Source organism: Chiloscyllium punctatum, chromosome 10, assembly GCF_047496795.1.
Source record: "Chiloscyllium punctatum isolate Juve2018m chromosome 10, sChiPun1.3, whole genome shotgun sequence".
Taxonomy (NCBI): Eukaryota; Metazoa; Chordata; class Chondrichthyes; order Orectolobiformes; family Hemiscylliidae; genus Chiloscyllium; species Chiloscyllium punctatum.
The window spans coordinates 62,407,852-62,430,328 of NC_092748.1; the positions used below are offsets into that span (position 1 = coordinate 62,407,852).

General features: G+C 39.6%; 1 protein-coding gene across 2 annotated transcripts in view; it reads left to right on the plus strand.

Annotated features, from left to right (window-relative positions):
• The window catches only part of LOC140482229 (myosin light chain kinase, smooth muscle-like), a 430,871-nt gene that overhangs the window by 295,214 nt on the left and 113,180 nt on the right, over positions 1 to 22,477 (plus strand). For both annotated transcript variants that reach the window (XM_072579340.1, XM_072579341.1), the window contains 3 exons: positions 5,221 to 5,358; positions 8,283 to 8,480; positions 15,829 to 16,075. In XM_072579340.1, coding sequence (XP_072435441.1) covers positions 5,221 to 5,358; positions 8,283 to 8,480; positions 15,829 to 16,075 — 583 coding nt within the window. The remainder of the gene's footprint in view (positions 1 to 5,220; positions 5,359 to 8,282; positions 8,481 to 15,828; positions 16,076 to 22,477) is intronic.

Here is a 22,477-nt window from a genome sequence, read left to right on the forward strand (position 1 = left end):
CTTTCATGCTGACCAATTTAACTATTCATCTGATGTAACCTTGAATCTGCCTGCAAGTGTAAAAATGGTATCTACCTCATTGCTTAAATTGTTCACTTTAAATTTTGAAAGTTTTCAAAAAGTCATGTATAATTCAGCTGCATCTTTAGCGTTTCTCTAAGTTTGAAATATAGTTTTAATTCAATTGCAATAAAGCTTGTTGGAGAATTTCTAGCTTTAAGCCTTTGTCATTGAAATTAAGATTTCAATTACTCATAAAGCAAGATGAATCATCTTATAAACTTTTAAAGTTCTAAGAAGCTGTTGCAATATTAAGAGTATTAGGGAGACAGTGGCCTAATAGTATTATCATTAGACTATCATTTCAGAGAGCCAGGTAATGTTCTAGGGACCTGGGTTTGAATCCCGCCATTCCTGATAAAGGGTTTTTGTCCAAAATGTCGGTTCTCCTGCTCCTCAGATGTTGCCTGTGTTACGGACTAAGCCAGACCACTCAAAACATTCTTAAGCAGGCAGCTCAACTTTGCAATTTGTTTCGGTAAGTATACAGTGAAAATTACCTGGAGTAAGTTAGCTAGATTGACTACTAGATTTTAAAACAGACAAACATTTATTCACAAAATTACACAAGGAAACACAAAAAAAAACAGAATAAAGAACCCCTACAGAACTTAGCCTATCCAGCTAGACTTAATTATGCTGTTCCAAATATATACAACAGTCCCAATAGGCAAACTCTCTTTAAAAACCATTATAAATAGAACACATGCTTACAGGTTGAAGTTGAAGGGCAGAAAGAGAGAGAGTGAGTTTCCACACGGTTTCATGTTGAACTCCTCACTAGGTCAGACTGAACTAAACTGCTTAGCTCAGCTAGAGAGCTGACCACTCCTCTTTATTTATTCAGGTCACTTCTAAAACATAACCACTTTGGCCTGAAGTCTCATCTATTTACATATAAACTAAAGGCCTCTGAAAATCCTTTTCACCTCTGTACCAAACCAGACTGATCAGAGCCCGGCCCGGTTTATTACCTCCTCTGAAAAAAATCAAGGACAGAGTCTCCTTGAGCCAAGAAACAGCATTTAGAAAAAGAAGGAACTGGCTTTGTGACACCTGACCTGCTGTGCTTTTCCAGCACCACACTCTTGACTCTTTTCTCCAGCATCTGCAGTCTTCACTTTCGCCTAGTTGAATCCCACCATGGCAGTTTGTGGAATTTGAATTTTAAAAAAATCTGGAATTAAGGATCTAATGATGACCATGAATCAATTGTTGGGAAAAATCCATCTGATTCACTGCGATCCTTCAGGGAAGGAAACTACTGTTCTTACCTGGTCTGGCCTCCGAACCCACAGCTATATGCTTGACTCTCATCTGCCTTGTGGGTAACTACAGATGGCCTAGCCAGGAATGGCCACGTCCTGTGAATGAAAAAAAATAAATTATATTTCCAATATTCTTCTTTGGAAAATTTTCTGGATTTTAAATTGTTAATGCTTTTACAATCACTAAATTGCAAAGACCAAATTCCAACTGGGTCACGCCCATTTTAGATGAAGAAAATTGAATTGCACATTTTCACATCTTTAAACATTTTTGGTTAAGCAATTAAAGTGGCTATTTTAAATAAAAAATATTTTTCTATCTTTGGCTTCTACATTCTAATCTCTCAAATCATCTATCTGGTTTGAAGAATTTCTTAAAATTAAGGAATAATCCCAATTTTGAAGAAATTTTACTCCAGTTTATCGTAACAATTTTGATCAGTGCTAAGACTACTCTTAAGATAAATAGAACAATTTAAACCTCATTTCAGCTTTCCAGTCCAGAATTTTTGCAATAACAATAACTATTTTCATCCTTCCTCTCAAGAACGGAGCATACTTCTGGAATGAGTCTGATGTTTTTTCTTTGGTTAGGAACTCAGATTTTCCACCTTCTATCTTTAGTGATTCTGCTTTTGGTCCTTACACTTTTTTTTCTGAATTTCCTTCCGTGGTTCTGGTGTTTTGCAATTCAGCTCTTGCTGTAGTAGCTCTTCCAGTCCAGGCTGACCAACTGTTGGCTGGATCTGTGCTCCTTTGTAAAAAGCTTTTGAATTCTTCAAGAGGCAATCACATTTTTAATTTTTTTTTTCTTCCATTTTTACTTTGCATGGCTATGGACTGTTGCACTGCTGATGATTTCTTATCTTTAGAAGTAGCTCACACCACATTGCCAGCATGTTGTAAGGGATATCTGCAGCTACTTCCTGGTTCTGTTCGGATCTCCTTTGGGTAGGTATATTATCATCAATAAGATTGCAAGTTACAACAGCGAAAGAACAGAAAGCCATATGAAGACTAGATGAGAGACATTGTTATCTCCTTCACGATAGTAGCTGGGTCTAGCTGCTCATAAACTAGAATCTAACTGCAGACTGACAAGCTCCTCCCAGAGATTGTCACTTATACATCATTGACTGGAACCACACAAACATTCCTCGGTCAATTCAATCAGGCCAACTGCCTGGCCTTTGGTAAGGGCAATTGATGTGTGAACATTTATCCAGGTTTGGGGAGTAAGTAGATTGCGCAGGTTTCATGTGGGGAAGATAGGATTTGCAAATTCTAGTTGGAAGGGAAAGTATTTCATTTTTTGATTCAGCTTTAATTCTTTAATTCTTCAGCTTTAATTCACCTTTAATTCTTCACAATTTGTGGCTCATCATGGTTAAAATTTAGATAGGGAGGGGAACACCATTTCCTGTAATGGAGGTCAATTCTATACAGTCATCTGTGAGATATGCCTTAAATATCTATTCTCATCCCCACACTGGAAAAATAGTCTGCTCTTCAAATATTGTATAAATATTCAAACCATAAACAAAAACAAACTAGTATAGTCTGAAAATAAGATTAAAATACTCCCATACTGAGAAAAAACATGTTCCGCACCAACTGGCATTAAAGAACCACATCATAATATAGAATAATAAACGAAAGTCAATCTTTTTAGCCTGAAATATCCTTTCCCTGATGAATGCCATTTAACACTGATAACACTGGTAGGTGGCTTTATGTATCATATTCCCATTCCTTGTGTGAGCATCCAGTCAAACATTCCTATATATCTTGAAACTGTCCAAATGCACTTTGATCATTAACTTTGTTATGGCTGCATATTCAAACACTATTTGAATTTTGAGTTTAAATTTTGATGTTGACAATTATGATTAAAGAAGGGATGATTCTTTTTATGATATCAACCTCTGAACTGGGTCTAGATATTATTGCACAAAAATGAAGTCCATAAATCAGTTCCCAGTGAAATTAGTCTGATTTAATCTCTGAAATTAATAAAGCCTACAAGATGTATTGGAACCCGAAATAGCTGGAGAAACCCAGCAGGTCTGACAGCATCTGTGAAGAGAAACCATAGTTAATGATTCGGGTCCAGTGAGCCTTCTTCAGAACTGAATAGCTTTCTCTCTACAGATGCTGCCAGACCTGCTGAATTTCTCCAAATATTACTTTTATTTTGTTTCAGATTTCAAGCATCTACAGTTTTATTTTGTTTTTGGCCTATAAGATGTAAATTTGGCTTACAGAATTTTGCAGTCGAGTAGCAAGTTTTTATCCCTTCAAGACTATTTAAGGTATCCTCTAATCAAATCATCTAGTCCTATCCTATTTACCAGCTTACTTTTCATATTCCTCCTATTCACACATTATTTATGAATTATGATTAAATAATAGTTTGTTACAGAGAATGGTACTTTCCAATCAACATCTATCATGAGGTGTCTGTCAGTGTCTTGTGCATGACATTTTGTTGCATAGCCCACATTTAACATGAGCAAGGTATTTCCCAGTGAATATTTCATGAGATTTTATTCCTCATACTTCAGCTCAAAATAATTTTCCATCACAAATTATTGAAAGTGCAAACTGATAGCAGGATCAGGGCATCTGGGTCTTGACGACCGATGTGCCTAGTGGCCCACTGATTACAATTTGAATTAAGGGTAACAAAGGAATGCACAATGAAAAAGGATATAGGTTGAATTAAAGTCAAACATAGATACAGAATGTCATGGAGACATACAGCACAGAAACAGACCCTTAGGTCCAACTAATCCATGCCGACCATGTTCCCAAACTAAATATATCCCACTTGCCTTAGCCTCCCTCAACCTCCTACACTCCAGAAAAAAAAGTTCTAGCCTAGTCATCTTATTTTTATAAATCAAACTCTCCATTCCTGGTAATATTCTGGTAAATCTTTCTGAACCCTCTCCAATTTAGTAATATCCTTCGTGTAGCAAAGCAATTAGAACTGCACACTATACTCCAGATGAGGCCTCAGCAACGCCCTCTCCAACCTCAACATAACGTCCCAACTCCTAAACTCAAAGACACAGAAAGGAAAAGTGAAAAAAAACTGATAAAAATCCTGAAGAACATTTTACTGCTTGCAGAAATAAGACTGCATAGATCCAATTGTTCCTGCTCAGGCCCAGCGATATTGAAAAAATTGCTCCAATCCATAAAATCATTAAACTTGTTCTATGCTGTTCAACAGCATTACTCACATTCTGTAGTTATTTTGATTAATTTTTAAAGCTGAAGTGCAACAATTTCCTGAAACACATGGAAAGGTGTGTAGTAAGCTGGCACTTTTACAATGTTAATGACAGAGCTGTGCAAATCTTGGTACGAATTGCTGGTCAATTTGCACATTAAAGAAAATTTTATTAGACTCTGTTATTTTGGCAAAACACTCTGACCAGTTGGCACTTTTGTGCTTAGAAGGGTTACATTTGTGTAGTTACATTACTGTGTAAATCCAAGTTATTGTGGCAGCATACATTTTTACAAGCATGTTGTAGCCTGGATGGTGATAGTAGAGGCTCCAACATTCCTACACATCTTTTCGAGACTATATTCTGTGCTAAGTATGTTTTGATAAATGGTTCCTCTTTGAGAAACTGCAGGCCTTTATGTCCTGCTGCAGCATATTAGATTAGCCCTAAATAGACAAGCTCCCAATGAGTTGCTTCAAATATTGAAATTAGGCTGACATCAAAATTATAGTAGGGTCAGTCCACTTCACACAGGGAGGGTATGGCTTATTTTCCTCAAGATTTCACCCATTGAAAAATCTCTGTTATAGCATTGTAAAGTAAATTAATGTAAATGTTTAAAGTTGTTTTATACACATATTTTTTGTAAACAGAAAAGAAGACTGCTAAGAAGACTGAGAGTACGAGTGTTGAAGATTCCAAAAGGACATTTGCCCCGATCATCCTGAAGGAGTTGACTGACCTGCAGGTTATGGATGGTAGCCAAGTAAGAATGACAGTGGAAGTGGCAGGTGAGGCAAGCATTGTGAGCAGATAGTACTGACCCAACTGTCCCACAGGACCACATGATGTAAAAGACCGCACCCTAAAACGTCTACTGGCAATGCATCTGCGACAGAACTCCCTTGCTAATCCTGCACGCAACATGTGAGCCACACAAATACCTGGCAATGACCCAATTATGACTACCTTTCTCTTTTCTTCCCTCTCTTGGATGGCTCCCTGTACCATAACGCTAAAAAAAGTAGTAAGATGGGCAAAGATAAAATATGAAGGTAAGCTAGCTAGTAATATAAAACAAAAAGGAATATTTTAGGTATCTAAAAGGTAAGAGAGGCAACAGCGGTCATTGGACCGCTAGAACATGAGGCTGGAGAAGTAGTAATCGGGAAAAAAGAAATGGGGAAGGAACTGAACATGTACTTTGTATCTGTTTTCCCACTGGAAGGTGCCAACAACATACCTGAACTTTGAGAGTCAAGGGGGCAGAGGTGAGTGTCGTGGCCATCACTGAGAGAAGCTGAAAGGTCTGAAGGTGGATAAATCACCTTGACTGGATGGATTACACCCCAGGGTTCTGACTGAGGTAGCCAAAGAAATTGTAAAGGAATTGGTGGTGATTTTTCATGAATGACTGAGTCAAGGAAGGTCCCAGAGGTCTGGGAAATGACTAATGTAACACCCTGTTTAAGAAGCGAGGGAGGCAGAAGACAGAATTATAGGGTGTTAGCCTGACTTTGGTAGTTGGTAAGATTTTAGAGTCCATTATTAAAGATGAGATTGCTGAGAATTTGTTACTGCATGGTTAAATAGACACAGCTTCATCAAGAGGAGGTCATGCCTGACAAATCGGTTAGAATATTTTGAGGAGGTAATAAACAAATTCAACAAGGAAGAGCCAGTTGGTGTGATCTATTTTGATTTCCAGATAGCCTTTGACAATGTGCTGCACAGAGGGCTGCTAACTAAGATAGTGTTAGCGGCATGGGACTGCCATGGATAGAGGATTGGCTGACTGGCAGAGAGTAGAGATAATGGATCTTTTTCAGGATGACAGCTGATGACTAGCCGAGTTCCACAGAGGTCTATGTTGGGACCACAGCTATTTACATTCTACAATAATAATCTGGAAGAAGGATCTGAGGGCATGGTTGCTAAATTTGCAGATGACACAAAGATAGGTGGTGGGATAGGTAGTGTTGAGGAAGTAAGGATGCTGCAGAAAGACTTGAATTTGCTAGGTGAGTGGGCAAAGAAGTGACAGATAGAGTGCGATGTGGTAAAGTGTGCGATTATGCATTTTGGTAGGAAGAATAGAGGTGTAGATATTTTCTAAATGGGGAAAGGCTTCAATAATCTGAAGCACAAAGGGACTTGAGAGTCCTAGTTCAGGATTCTCTTTAGGTTAACTTGCAAGTTCAGTTGGCATTTAGGAAGGCAAATGCAATGTTAGCATTAATTTCAACAGGAGTAACATTCAAGATTAGGGATGTACTGCTGAGTCTATATAAGGCTCTGGTCAGACCACATTTGGAATATTGTGAGCAATTTTAAGAAATGAAATACTGGCAGTGGAGGGGGTCCAGAAGGGGTTTATGAGAATGGTCCCTGGGATGCAGGGCTTGTCATATGAGGACAATTGAGGACTCTGGGTCTGTACTCAATGGAGTTTAGAAGAATGAGGGGAATCATAGAATCCCTCTATTGTGGATGTAATTGACACTCACAGAATAACTGAGAGGCTAGGATAGAGTGCACATGGAGAAGATGTTTCCACTAGTAGGAGAGACTAGGATCTAACAACACAGCCCCAGAGTGAAGGGACAAACCTTTACAACTGAGATGAGGAGGAATTTTTTCAGCCAGAGGGTGGTTACTCTGTGAAACCCAGTGCTGCACAGAGCTGTGGAGGCCAAGTCATTGGGTGTATTTAAGATGGTGGTAGATAGGTTATTGAATAGTAAATAATCAAGGATTAGGGTGAGAAGTTTGGCAAATGGGGTTGAGAAACAAATCAGCCATGATCAAATGTCGGAGCAGACTCAGTGGGCTTAATAGCCTAATTTTATTCCTATATCTTGTGGCCTTATGATATAATACTATGCAGAGAAAGAAATAGTACATGCAAATTGTGAGTAGCCTGAAATGGCACTTAAATTTTTAAAAATACAAGAAAATGTTAATGTGAAAGATCATTGATTAGTCAGTATATCACAACTATTGCTCATCAATTATTAAAATAATGTTTAAAATTGAGTGTGTAATTTCTATACAAATACTTTTGTGTTTTGCACCAGTTTCACAAGAAAAACAGCCTTTAATTTGTAGAGTTAAGGGAAAGAAATAGTAAATTACATTTATATAGCACCTTTTACAGCCTCAGGAGGTACCACACCCAAAGAAGTGCTTTTGAAATGGCAGCTGATTTGCATGCAGCCAGCTTCAACAAAGAACAAAATGATTGTGACCTGATAGTATAATTATATGACATTAAAAGAGGGATTAAAACTGACAAAGGCATTACTGATAACTCCCTTGCTTTTCTTCAGAATTGTGGCATGGAATTTTTTTTCTACCTGAGAAGGTAAAAAAAGGTTTAAACTCAGTACTGCACTGGAATGGCAACCTGGAAATTAGAGTGAAACTTGAATCCACAACTTTTTGATTCCTGACGAGGCAAGAGCCAAGTCACAAAAAAAGCCAAAAAAAAACTATATTCTGCTCCTTTGGCAAAATTGTGTTAAGTTTCTATCATTGGCTGTAAAATTAATGTATTTGTAACAAATATTTTAACTCATACTTATTTGTGATTTAAAAGCTTTGTCACTACTAAGACTTTCGGCAGCGGGCAAGTTCAAATATACAAATCATTTCTTAGTTGCAAGGTTTCCTGTCTGCTGTTTGTTCACACTAATAGATGTGTTCAATCCATCAGGTAATCCACCTCCAGAAATTATCTGGCTCCATAATGGGAAAGAAATTCAGGAATCAGAAGACTTTCAGTTCGAGAAGAATGGAAACGAATTCAGTCTTTTTATTCAGGAGGTTTTTCCTGAAGATACAGGAAAGTATACATGTGAAGCTTGGAATGACTTTGGGGAAGCGCAGTCACAGGCAATACTCACTGTGCAAGGTACTATTCTTCCTGATTTGTATTCCAATTATAGAAGTACTAACTGAGCATGCATTTATGTGGAGGCTACACTGCAAGCATTGTCCTTTGCATTTAAAGAGGATGGTAGCCTTAAAGGTATGCATTTGAAAATGTGGAGAAAATGACTTATTGTGCTACTTATTAGCTTTAAATTATTTTGCAACTTTTTTTTAAAGAGGCAATGTTTAAAGCTGCTTTAAGTTGGAAGTCTAAATAACTGGATTTGAAAACAATATGAACCACCCCATTGTCTTGTAAGGTCACCTCAAAATACAATATAATTATGTTCATCCAGCACAGAATAAGTTGCTTTCAGTGATACAATATTTTAGAAGCATAGGAAACTTTTAACAATGCACTCACCATATCATATTCATGTCACAGAAGTACATATGTTTTGGGATTTTGAGGGATTCCTTTTGTTAGTTCATTTAATGAATGAACTGACCTAAGACAGCTATTGTAAACAACTGGAAAATATATTCACTCTCATTATTTTTACAATCTAGAGATTAACCACATCCTGGTCAGGGGCAACATTGCATAAGAAGGATCCCACACAGACTACAGAGCCTGCCTGAATTGTCAAAAATTAATTTAAATAGCAGAAAAGCCAAATTAATATTGATGAGATGACATTCCACCTACAAGATCATTCTTTGAACACTCTCTGCAGATAGATTTTTATGTCCAGGTTGTAAAGACAAAAGTTTACTCAACTAATTCTTAGTAATAGGAGAAAGTGAGGACTGCAGATGCTGGAGATCAGAGTCACGTGTGTGGTGCTGGAAAAGTACAGCAAGTCAGGCAGCATCTGAGGAGCAGGAGAATCTACATCTCAGGCATAGGCCCTTTATAAATTCCTGATGAAGGGCTTATGTCTGAAACATCAACTGTCCTGCTCCTCAGATGCTGCCAGACCTGCTGTGCTTTTCCCAACTCTATACCTTTTGACTGTAATTCTTAATAACAGTACATTAACTTTATTACAAAAGATGTTTGGAATGTTAGACGTAGAAGAAAACTATACAGCCTGTTAAGCTGGCTCCACCACCGATGTGGTCATGGCTGTTCTTGGCTTCAACTCCATTGTGCCAACCTGGTGAGCCTTCATCACACTGTCTCCAATGCAAGTATATCCTTCCTTAAATATGGAATTCAAAATTGCACAAAGTATTTCAGGCATGATCTCAAAAAAGCCCTGTGCAATTGTAGCCAGTCTTCTTTATTCTTCTAGTCCAATCCCTTTGAAATAAAGGCCAACATGCCATTTGCTTTCCGAGTTGCTGATGTACCTGCATGCAAACTCTTTGAGGTCCTTGTACAAGTACACCTAAATTTCTGCAAAATGTAACAAGTTTCATACCTTTTTTTAAAAAAAAATGCCACTCTTCTATTCTCCCAACCTCAAATTAATCTCACATTTCCCCACGTTATACTGCATTTTGTTTCCCACACACTTGACTTCCTATATATCTTTCCAGCTTTCTTTTGCACATTCTTCATTTCCACTTAACTTATTTCATCAGCAAACTTAAACACAATATTTTCTGCCTCTTTGTCCTGTTTGTAAACAATGGATTCAATTCCTGTATGGGCTCAGGTACAAAGGTAAAAACAGGTAAAAACAATGACTGCAGATGCTGGAAACCAGATTCTGGATTAGTGGTGCTAGAAGAGCACAGCAGTTCAGGCAGCATCCTGGGAGCTTCGAAATCGACGTTTCAGGCAAAAGCCCTTCATCAGGAATACAGGCAGAGAGCCTGAAGGGTGGAGAGATAAGTGAGAGGAAGGTGGGTGTGGGGAGAAAGTAGCATAGAGTACAATAGGTGAGTGGGGGAGGGGATGAAGGTAATAGGTCGGGGGTTGGAGGGTGGAGTTGATAGGTGGAAAAGAAGATAGGCAGGTAGGACAAGTCATGGGGACAGTGTTGAGCTGGAAGTTTGGAACTAGGGTGAGGTGGGGGAAGGGGAAATGAGGAAACTGTTGAAGTCCACATTGATGCCCTGGGGTTGAAGTGTTCCAAGGCGGAAGATGAGGCGTTCTTCCTCCATGCGTCTGGTGGTGAGGGAGCGACGGTGAAGGAGGCCCAGGACCTCCATGTCCTCGGCAGAGTGGGAGGGGGAGTTGAAATATTGGGCCACAGTGTGGTATGGTTGATTGGTGCGGGTGTCCCGGAGATGTTCCCTAAACTCTCCCGTAGCCCGAGGTGTGATGACCTTCTCTAAAGATAGAGTAGTCCTGTGTTCCTCTGGGTCTACAGCAGACTTACTTTTTACTTTATTGCTATGGAGGCAGTTGGATCAGACTGTTCCCATCTACAATATAAAGTTACACTCTGCAGCCAAATCCTAAAGGTACAAAATTCTCAGGGTGACCTATCTTGGCCATCTCACATACCCTCAGTTGAAGTTGAGCTACTTGCACCTGATATATTGCATTCATGGACAATGTCATTATAAAAGCACAAGGAAACGGAAAAGAGGTAGAAAGAGCATATACAAGCAGTGACTCATAATTTTGATTACATTTTAAACAGTTGAGGTCTTGGATGAATTTGATTTTTATATCCAATCTGTATCATAAAAATAAGTCATTTGGCTTAACTGATTCAGACCTACATTTACATTCAAATTAACCTCTTCCTTCCCATAAGCCCATCCTTTGTCCTTTATTTATGTACTTTGCTTACCTTTAAATACACCTGTGGTATTTGCCTCACCTACTACTTTCTATAGCACATTCCATATTTTTCCTACTCCATGGGTAAAGGGTTTCTCATGAATTTCCTGTTAGATTTATTAGTAACTATTTCTATGTTTTGGTCCCTGCTTTTGGTCTTTCCCCCACATTCCTACAAATTGGGCTTTATCTACATCACAGAAACTGCAACGGTTCAAGAAGGCAATTAAATACCATCTTCTCAAGAACAATTAGGGATCATCAGTAAATGACACTCACATGACATGAGTAAATGAAATTGTTAAAGTATTTTTTCCATATCTACCCTAGCCAACTATTTCATTAATTTAAACATCTTTACCAGGTCACTTGTCAGCTGTCAGCCTTCTCTACAACAAAAAAGAAATCTAGCCTGTTAGGTCTTTTGGGCTAATTCTAACCTCTTCTTTTGGTATCATAACTATTATTAATTTCTGTGCTTTCACAAGTGCCACTATGTTATTTTTGTAAATGGAGATCTAGAACTACACACACAATTGACAAATGTGGCCTCACTAGCCTACTACATAAGTTTAACACGATTTCCCAGCTTTTCAATTTGATCTTTTTTATGGCTTTATAAACCTGTGTTGCAACTTTTAGTGATTTTCATTGGACTGTAGGAAGTTGAGGGATGACCTTATAGATGTTTATAAAATCATGAAGGGCATAAATAAGGTGAATAGCAAAGGTCGTTTGGCGAGTTCAAAACTAGAGGGCATAAATTTAAGGTGAGAGAAGAAAGATTTAAAAGGGACTTGAGAGGCAACGTTTTCACACAGATGGTGCTTTGTATGTAGAATGAACTGCCAGAGGAAGTGGTAGATGAAGGTACAGTTACAACATTTAAAAGACATTTGAAAAGATACATGAGTAGGAAAGGTTTGGAAGGAAATGAGCCAGGGACAGGCAAATGGGACAAGTTTAGCTTGGGAAACTTGATCAGCATGGATAAGTTTTTTTAGATTACTTACAGTGTGGAAACAGCCCCTTCGGCCCAACAAGTCCACACCGACCTGCCAAAGCGCAACCCACCCAGACCCATTCCCCTACACCTACACCTAACACTATGCAATTTAGCATGGCCAGTTCACCTATCCTACACATTTTTTGGACTGTGGGAGGAAACTGGAGCACCCAGAGGAAACCCACGCAGACATGGGGAGAATGTGCAAACTCCACACAGTCAGTCGCCTGAGGTGGGAATTGACCCGGGTCCCTGGCGCTGTGAGGCAGCACTGCTAACCACTGTGCCACCGTGCCGCCCACAAAGTTAGACTGCAATGTCGTTTACCTGCTGTATGACTCTATCACTCTATATCTTTGCTCTTTTACCCTGTCAGATTTATTATCCAAATAATATGTGGACTCCTTATTCTTCTTACCAAAGTGGACCATCAGAATTATTTATATTTAAAGTTAATTGCTATTTAGCAAGTTAATTAATGACCGTGGTTCAGTTTACTTGTTACCTCATCCCTTCATAGACATTAGATATTCCAAAACATTGTTTCCTGTTTTTTTTTTAACTCATAACAATTCTTGTTCCCCTTGTGTACTATGCTTCCTGACTCACATTGGCTCCTGAAGAAGTAATCTCTCCTCATTAAAATTTTTGTCCTTGTTTTCAAATCCCACCATTTCCTTGCCATTCCCTGTCTCTGTAATCATCTCTAGTCCTACAGCTATATGAAATTGCTGTTCTCTTTTATTGCCTTTTGTGCATTCCCAATTAAATTTGCTTCATCATTGGTGGCCAGTTGCATAGGGCCCAAATTCTACAAGACACTCCCTTAACTTTTCTGCCACTTTACTTCACTCTCCTCCTTCAAGACATTGTTTAAGACTTCTCTTTGACCAAGCTACTGGTTACCGACCTAACATGTCTGATCTGGTTTAGTCTCATACTTTGTTTTATAATGTTCTTGTGAAACACCTTGGGAGATTTTATTCCATTAAAGATGATATATAAATAACATTATAGTTGGTACTCTTGTTATCCATATCCTTATTACCTCAAAATTTGACTATTTTAGCACAGAACATGGGGCACTGACAAGGTTGATCTTCCATAAACTTGAGGTCTTCCAAAATTCTGTTGGCTGTGACCTAACTCAGCTAAATCCCATTCACCCCCGTTCTCATTAAACTACACTGGCTCCTGCTTAAGCAACAACTTAACTTTATCAGTTCATTCATAGTTCTCATTTTTGTGGTCCAATCCTTTCATGGCCTGTATCTCCCTGTTTCTATAATCTTAAATCCCACTGAGCTATCTGGGCTACTCGAATTCTGGCCTCTTCAGCTTCATGGTTTTAATTGTTCAGCCATGAGCACTGGAATTCAGTCCCTAAACCTCACCACTTTTGAACTTCTTTTTCCTCTTTGCGTCATTTCATTAAAACCTTCCTCTTTGACCAAATTTTAGATCATTTTCCTGACCCTCTTCTGTTTGGCTCAGAGTTTAAATTTGGTTTTGTGGATCACTAAATCTCTTTAAAATTTTGTCTCCTTTGCAAAGAGTTCCAGTTTTCCACTTTTGAAGATTTAGCTTTGGAACGTCATTAAAACCTTTCTGACTTGAACTGCCTCAAGAACTACTCATGTTTTAGTAGCATGATCTCTTCTCCAGAGACCAAGAAATCCTAAGATTCCCAAGTGTCTAATCACCAGCACAAATTCAGTTTTTAATCACAAAATTTCTCTTAAGCTACAACTTTTCCCAGCTACAACAAGCAAATACTGCTTCTGGGCTTACTTCTCCCGTCTCTCAGCTGCATTGAATTACACATGGCTTGCAGGGATTTTTTTTTAGCCCTAACGTTTTTCCTTCGCACAGAGCCAGTACTCTCAAGGATATCTCCTCCTCAGCAGAACTGCTAACTAGATTCTGTTTAGACCGCTTCTGTTGTTGCTCTCTCCCAGAATGTAACTAATTTCTCACAGAAAGCATGTTTCTAAATTAAAACTAGCAAACCCTCTTAAGCTCCAGCCATACCTAGAATGACATAACCTGACCTGGACTGTCCTTAATCTGAACTTCAGGGTTTACTGAATGCACTTAACCCTAATTTAGTGCAGATGCCACATCTCCACCTCGAAGCAAGCTATTTACATTTTATGGCTTCATCTTTTGTCCTTCGTTTCTATTTAACAAACATGAACCCTCTGAACTGCCAATTTTTACATGTTCTGGCTATCAATAAAGCACAACAATTTAATTACTTTGCCTTTCTTGATCTTCAAGAAACAAAGCCCCTGAACCTTGACATGTATCAGACTTCAAAGTGCATCAATTGCATTTCTCTTATTCAGAGTCAAAAAGTGTGGTGCTGGAAAAGCACAGCAGGTCAGGCAGCATCCGAGGAGCAGGAAAATCGACGTTTCGGGCAAAAGCCCTTCATCAGGAATGCTTCAAACGTTGACTCTTCTGCTCCTCGGATGCTGCCTGACCTGCTGTGCTTTTCCAGTGCCACACTTTTTGACTTTGACCTCCAGCATCAGCAGTCCTCACTTTCTCCCTACATTTCTCTTATTGTCCACTGTTAATTTTAATTTTAGAAATTATTGTTTTATAAACACCAAAACACATGAACCATGAGTCAAGAGTGTGGTGCTGGAAAAGCACAGCAGGTCAGGCAGCATCCCAGGAGCAGGAGAATTGCCATTTTGGGCATAAGCCCTTCATCAGGAATGAAGCTTGTGGGCTGGGGGGTGGGGGGTGGGGGTGGGGGGGGAGGGTGGGGTGGGGGGGGCGGTGGGGGTGGTGGGGGTGTTGCTGAGAGATAAATGGGATGGGTGTCGGGCTTGGGGGAAGGTAGCTGAGAATGCAATAGGTAGATGGAGGTGGGTTAGAAGGTGATAGGTTGGAGAGGAGGGTGAAGTGGGTAGATGACAAAGGTGATGGACAGGTCAGGAGGGCGGTATCGAGTTGATTCAATTTGCTGAGTGATGACACCTATGCTCCATTGATGCTTCCAAGTGAGTATTCACAGTGGAAATTAATTTTCAGACAACTATTTCAGATTTTTACCTCCAATGGAGGTAAAATTTCATTGTTCTAAACAGTCTCCACAATCGTAACATAATTCTTACTTTGATGAGTCACAGAGATTTATCTATAATGAAGAAATTGGAAGTAGGGTTGCCAGCTCTGGCTGTATATATTTCTGGCGATTGTATCATATTACTTCCTCCCTTTAAAAAGTACAAAAGGTCACTCCTACGACCACCCTTACGGGGTAATAACTTCCTGTTGTTCTCACTCCAGGTTATTGGAAAGCCGAATGTGTCTTAATTATCCAACTAGTTAATGCTTAATTGTTAGTCAACTGGTCTTTTTACCCAATCACTAACACTTTTATAATTAATAAAATGAAAAATTAAAAGGAAAAAGAAAAGTAAGCACAACATGTTCATATCCCCTATCATTTTTCTCCTGGGGTTGCTTATGAAGTTTCAATTCCTGTGACTACAGGACAATGCTGGAAGATTGGCAGCCCTACTTGGAAGCATATTATGAAACAGGAATCAATTTAATGCTGTGCACTGTCCAAAGTGTTTTTATCAGACAAAAATCACATAGAAGTCTCTTATGATTCTGTAGAGCCCCAGGATGGGATACAACCCTGGTTCATCAGCAAGCCAAAGGCTGTGACTTCGACTTTAGGGGGACATGCCCTCATTTCATGTGCCATCGCTGGAGATCCCTTCCCAACTGTGCAGTGGTTGAAAGATGGGAAGGAGGTTATCATTGATGAAGGCTGCAAAGTCCTCCAAAATGAGGATGTGTTTACACTATTCATCAAGAATGTCCAGCTTCATCATGCTGGGCAATATGAAATAAGGCTGAAGTATGTTTAAATTGCATTCTCTTTAAGTATTTATTCTGTTATCCATACAACATATGCAACAATCTCAATGTGTTTTGGCATTCACTTTATAGATTGATCATAAATGTATTTAAAGAAAATATTTATGAGTTTGCTATAAATTGTAAATTGCAGATAAGTTCTATCTATGTAATTTTTTTTGTACTTACCATATATATGTTCATCAAGTTTTATTTATAATTGTAATATGTTATCTTTATGAATTGCAGTCCATTTTATTCATTTAATCTGACTCAATTATTTGACCACAGAATATTGCCTCTAGCAAAATTTGTCTAAATCTTGAACAATTTTTTTAAAATTTGATTTACCATTGTCACATATACCTAGGTACAGTGAAAAATTCTGTTTTGCATACAGTACAGGCAGATCATACCATATAAAGTTCATTAGAGTAATAGAACAGAGCAATATTACAACTGCAGAGAAGGTGCACATAGAGCAAAATCAACAGTAGATTTTAAATTTGACAGGTCCATTCAAAAGTCTAATAGGAGCAGGAAAGAAGCTGTCTTTGAATCTGCTGGTTTGTGTATTTATGATTTTCTATCTTCTGCCTGATGGAAGAGATTGGAAGAGCTTGTAACCAGGATGGGAGGGATCTTTAATTATGCTGGCTGCCTTCCTGAGGCAACAAGAAGTGTACGTGGAGTCATTGGATAGAAGGTTGGCTTATGTAATGGTCTGGGTTGTGTTCACAACTCTCTGTAGTTTCTTATGGCCCTGGGCAAAGCACTTGCCGTACCAAGCCATGATGCATACTATGTGTTCCATAGTGCTTTCTATGATTTATTTATACTAGCGCAGTGGCCTGGAGTTTCCATTCAATCTCACAATTCTCGGTACAAGGTCTCCCAAGGTCAGGGTAATTATTGTAGAAGTTTGGTCTTGTACATTTTTAGTAATTCAAAAGAACAAGTCAGTGGGAATTCTCATGCTTCCCAAGAAAATTCCTTCAAGGAACTTGTAATCAGATCAGGTCTACATTTATGTAAGTGAACATTAAAGCTTTGTTAAACATAACTATATACAAGGTTTAATAAATCTGCATATACTCTGGATACAGACGAAGATACAGACTACAAACTAAATATCCAGTTCTATGTGAACTAATATTATTTTATCAAAGCTCCTTATGCATATTCAGGAGCTAAGATACAGGTCAAAAATCAAACAACACCAGGTTATAGTCCAACAGGTTTATTTGAAATTGGAAACTTTTGGAGCTTCTCTCATTCCTCAGGCATGGTATGATAGAGAGGCATAAGACACAGTATTTATAAGTAAAAGGTTAATAACTTTGAAACTAGCTGACTTTATTGAATCCTTTAATCGGTTAGGAGGTAGACTGCTGATTAAAATGCAAAATACAGATTCCTTTTAAATCTTTGTCCCTAGATAATTAAAGGCTTTATCAATGCCCAAGAGGTGATATCTCAGGTTAGACAATGCACTTTAATCAATGTACATTGATGAAGTCTTTAATTATCTAGGGACAAAGATTTAAAAGGAATCTGTATTTTGCATTTTAATCAGCAGTCTACCTCCTAACCGATTAAAGGATTCAACAAAGTCAGCTAGTTTCAAAGTTATTAACCTTTTACTTATAAATACTGTGTCAAATGCCTCTCTATCATACCACGCCTGAGGAATGAGAGAAGCTCCGAAAGCTTCCAATTTCAGATAAACCTGTTGGACTATAACCTGGTGTTGTTTGATTTTTGGCCTTGACCACCCCAGTCCAACTCCGCATCTCCATATCAAAGTAAAGGTGCAGTTACCCTTTACTCCAAATCCACAATGTGAAGGGAGAAGTGCAGTAGGATGGCAGCTCCTCTGCAGGCAGGTTTGTTTTCTGAACTCCATCTTTTCAGAGCTCCATCTTTTTTTAGAATAACTCCATCAGAAGATATTTTAAGAAGTTTCAGGGTAGCACTGTGGTCTGCAGGCTGGATGGCAATTGTCATTATTTCCCCGTGAGTTTCAAAGCCCTCTTTTTAAACAAAAGATTGTCCTTCTTCTGCAGATGATCTTCATAATTAACAAGGGTTTGCTTTTGTCTGATAATCTTCTGCAAACTTAAACAAAGGTTGTTATTCTCTCTCAACATGTTGTCTTTCATACATGAGATCACCCAGCAATTATAGCAGAAGGTTTCCTGAGCTATTGCTTTATGATACTCCTGGTATTCGGAATATTTCCTCCATCTGTCTATCTCTTTATCGTGTGAATTGTATGAGAACATTTCATTTTCCACATAGGATTGTTGGATCTCCGCAGATCAGCAATTTATGAATGTTGAATATTTGGATAACATTTTATTAGCTGCTTGTCATTGTTAAACTAACATTATCCCCAAATCTTGGTCATCTCCGTGGAGAGTTGCAGATTCCAGTGGTTTGTTGCGATGTTTCCTTGCTTTAGGTTAACAGGTCCTGTTACTGTTCTGCAAAACCATGTAAAAATGATATATTCTGTGGCAAGAGTAACATTCAGCTTTGCTGGCTAGGCAGGGTTGGCACCAATATGAAGCTTTCATGCCACAGGAGTGGCACTCTCTTCACTTTGTGGCTCTTGTCTTCCCTGCCCACTGATTGATAATGGGGATTGATTCAGATTCAGTAGGCTGATCCTCGGAAAGTTCTCTGCATCCTGAGATAATTAAATTTCTGGTGCTCTGTCCTGCTTGTGATAATGTAACATCATCTTTAGACTGTAAAACCTCTGATAGGCTTCATCCTCCACCTCTATTACAATGTAGTTCTATATGGTGTCGTTTTTCAAGGTTCCCTATCAGCAAATATCTGCAAGATGATTAAAAATCCTTTTTAAAAGAGCTGATGTTTTTCCTGGCTCCTGGTTGCACCGGTTAAACTTTGCCCAGTCTATCATGGGAGTTCATTGTAAACTGAAGTCAAAAGCATTATTTGCTTCATTTCCAGATTCTTCTGCTGTGTCCTGTTTGGTGAGAATGGTTTCGTCTCTTAGACAACAATGCACTGACCTGGTCTTTAACTGGCTTTTTGTCAATTCCTGAAGCAATTTGGTAACTGGTGAACACCTAGCTTACCCACACATTGCCTGGTCAGTACCCCCTGCATTCTCTAGAGGGTCCGGTAAAGGGAAGGCTCATTATATCGGGTGTTCTATAGCTACTGCAATACATCTTTACTTGTCTTTAGTCTCTCTTGCTGTTATCTTTATTTTTATATAAAGACAACTGACCTACTGAATTTATTACTTACCCTCATAAATTGGTTTTCTTTCTGAACCATTCCATCCTGGACTGTCTTGGTGATTGCTTATGTCCTGGGTTCAGTTTCTTTTCCTGGAACTATGTTCCACTGGATTCTGTTCTTTGGTACCTATTAATGGGCAAAATGCCAGCTCCTCCACAGACAGTTAGCTTCACTAAGATGGCACTGCCAGTGAATCTCTCTGGGTCAACTCTAGTTAATTGTACCAGACCTTCAGTGCCTTCACCAGTGGGGAGGCAATTATATGTTGGTATTGTCACTAGACTAGCAATCCAGTGACCCAGGTAAGGTTCTAAGGACCATGGCAGATGATTGAATTGAATTCGATAAAATCTGGAATGATGACCATGAAACCATTGTCACAAGACCCCATCTGCTTCACTATTGTGTTGTGTGATTCTCTGACCATGTGAAATGACTTCAAACAGATCTAGCAACTCGAGATTAATCATCCATGGGCCCTAGCAAGAGCAGAATCGTACTCACACACAATCTGGAATCTCACAGCTGGACATATTCCTCCCCACTATAGTAATACCATCATTCGAGGGCATGCCAGAAGCAACACCAGGCATAACTAAACATGAAGTGTCAATCTGGTGAGCTACAACACAGGACACCTTGCATGCCAACAATTTAAAAAGCTGGTGATAGATAAAGATCCCCCAACCAATGACATCATTCTGCTTCCTTGTGAAAAAGGGGCATGTGGAGTGGGGTCAAGGTCCCTCATTCCCCTTTTGCCTTACATGGATGCTGAGACCAGTGGCTAGAACGATGGATGCAGGCTTATGAACATATCTAGCAAACAGTGTGTATTTTGGACCTGGCTCTGCATTGCAGCCATCAACCTGTCCATGGAGGCAGCGAGACACTGCCATGCCCAGAGGGAGCACAGTACAAATGTGGAGTCCTTCAAACTTTGAGTCAGTTTGCCCAGTGCCTCTGACAGCCCTGCCTGCTGCTCCTGTGCATTTGGATGCAATTTTTAATGGTCAACATTCTGGTACCATCTCCTGAATAGAGTCGCGCAATTGACTGGCTTGCCACAATCCTCTAAGTAGTGTCAGTGACCTGGAGGTGTACCAGTAATGGACTCACCAGAATGTGCTTCCAGCTCTAATCTAACTACTGTACCCACTGAGGTGAAAAAGAAGACAATGACTTGTGAGGCCATTTTCTTGAAGATGGAGACTGTGCAAAACCCACTGGTGCCATGAGAAGACAAAAGAGCGAATGAGTTGTGAAGTAGTGATAGATGTTTGGGCATGTTAAAAATACATGCACAGTGACAGAGCACAGCACAACACTTGACAATGAATTTTATTTGGTTGCCAGGACATGGAGTTCTCGGCATCACAGCATGAGTGGGATCTATCCTCTCCCGCTAAGGCAAGGAGCCACTCCATGTAGAGGTGAGAGGACAGATGTCTGGCTCCCTATCTCCAACTTCTCTCTATCCTATTGTGGGTGATTTGTTCCTGGAAGGAAACAAAGAGAGGAATTTAGTGAGTTGAAAGTGGCTGGCACAGCTGTTGGTGCAAGTGGGAAAAAGTTGGTGAGGTTTTCCCTTTGAGAGAGTTAGCTAGTGCAGGGAGAATGCAGGGTTAGTAGTGTGGGGAGTTTGGTCTGGGTGAGAGTGACCGGCGCAAGATGCTTCAGGCAACAGTGAATGTGGTCAACCATGATCCTTCATGGAAAGTGGGGGCAATAGCAGAGTTAGAATGAGTGTAAGAGATCAGGAGGAAAATGATGGCACTTACCTTTGCAGAAAGCAAAATATCATTAACCTTCTTTCTACATGAGGAGAAAGTGAAGACTGCAGATGCCAGAGATCAAAGCCAAGAGTGTGGTGCTGGAAAAGCACAGCAGGTCAGGCAGCATCCGAAGAGCAGGAAAATCAACATTTCAGGCCAGAGCCCTTCATCAGGAATGAGCCATCCTTGGAAGAGGCTTTGGAGTTAGGTTGAAACCAACTAGGAGAAAGTAAGGCCTGCAGATGCTGGAGATCAGAGTTGAGAGTGTGTTGCTGGAAAAGCACAGCAGATCAGGCAGTATCCGAGGAGCAGGAGAATTGACATTTCGGGCCAGAGCCCTTCATCAGGAATGATGAAGGGCTCCAGCCCAAAACGTAAATTTCCTGCTCCTTGGATGCTGCCTGACCTGCTGTGCTTTTCCAGCAACATACTCTCGACTTCTTTCCACATTGCTGACCATTTCTCTGGACTGTGGACACTTCACTGACTCAGGTGGCACCTTCAGACCAGGCGAGCAATGTCTGGTTTCATGGTCTCTTCTACTGGTCCTGAGGAAAGAGGATGACCTCCAGGTCCCTGTTGGTGAAGCAGGGAACTAACCTTCCTTTCTCAACCATCTCAGGGACAATTCTTCCCAGAAGGAACCATGCAGGGCAGTTCCTGACTGACCTGGTGCACAGCTGCAGTTTAAACATTGTGCCAGGAATCCCGGGAGATCATGGCAATGGTGAGTAATTCTGCCTATGGCAATTGCACAATAGTGCAAGCTGGTTGTCATAGAGGCATGGGGCAGAACCAATCAGATGAGGTACTGACAAAACACGCTAGACGTCACAGAGTGAAACCCTGCAGAAAACTTCCCAAACCTGACTCTTGGCCAATTTTTAATAAAATTTATCCCTTGGAAACTCAGGAGTTGAGTCAGGAGATATTTACCACTAATGTTTCATTCTGTGAATAAATCTATTCAAGTAAAGACTGGTTTTGGATTCTTCCTTCACCAGCTGGCTCTCCTTGATTATGCTGCTCTGTCACTCGCTATGGCTTTGTAGGAAATTTGAGGAAGAGTTGATCAATTCCTGCAGGTTGTTAATGGTCTTTGCTTTGTTACTGACAACCTCAATCTTCAAATCTTTCGGACGCCGCATTAATAAGTATAAAGAGTTCATTTCTTTTGCAGAGGAATCGTTAGCAGCCAGATTGTATCTCATCCTACAATCTAACCCAGCTAATTGTAGTAGGCTTGTTATGCTTTGATAAACAGTTCACTCGTCATATGTGAACCGCTGTGCACGGATGTTGCTTGGATTGTGATGGACAGATAGCAATTATTTATAACCAAAATGAGT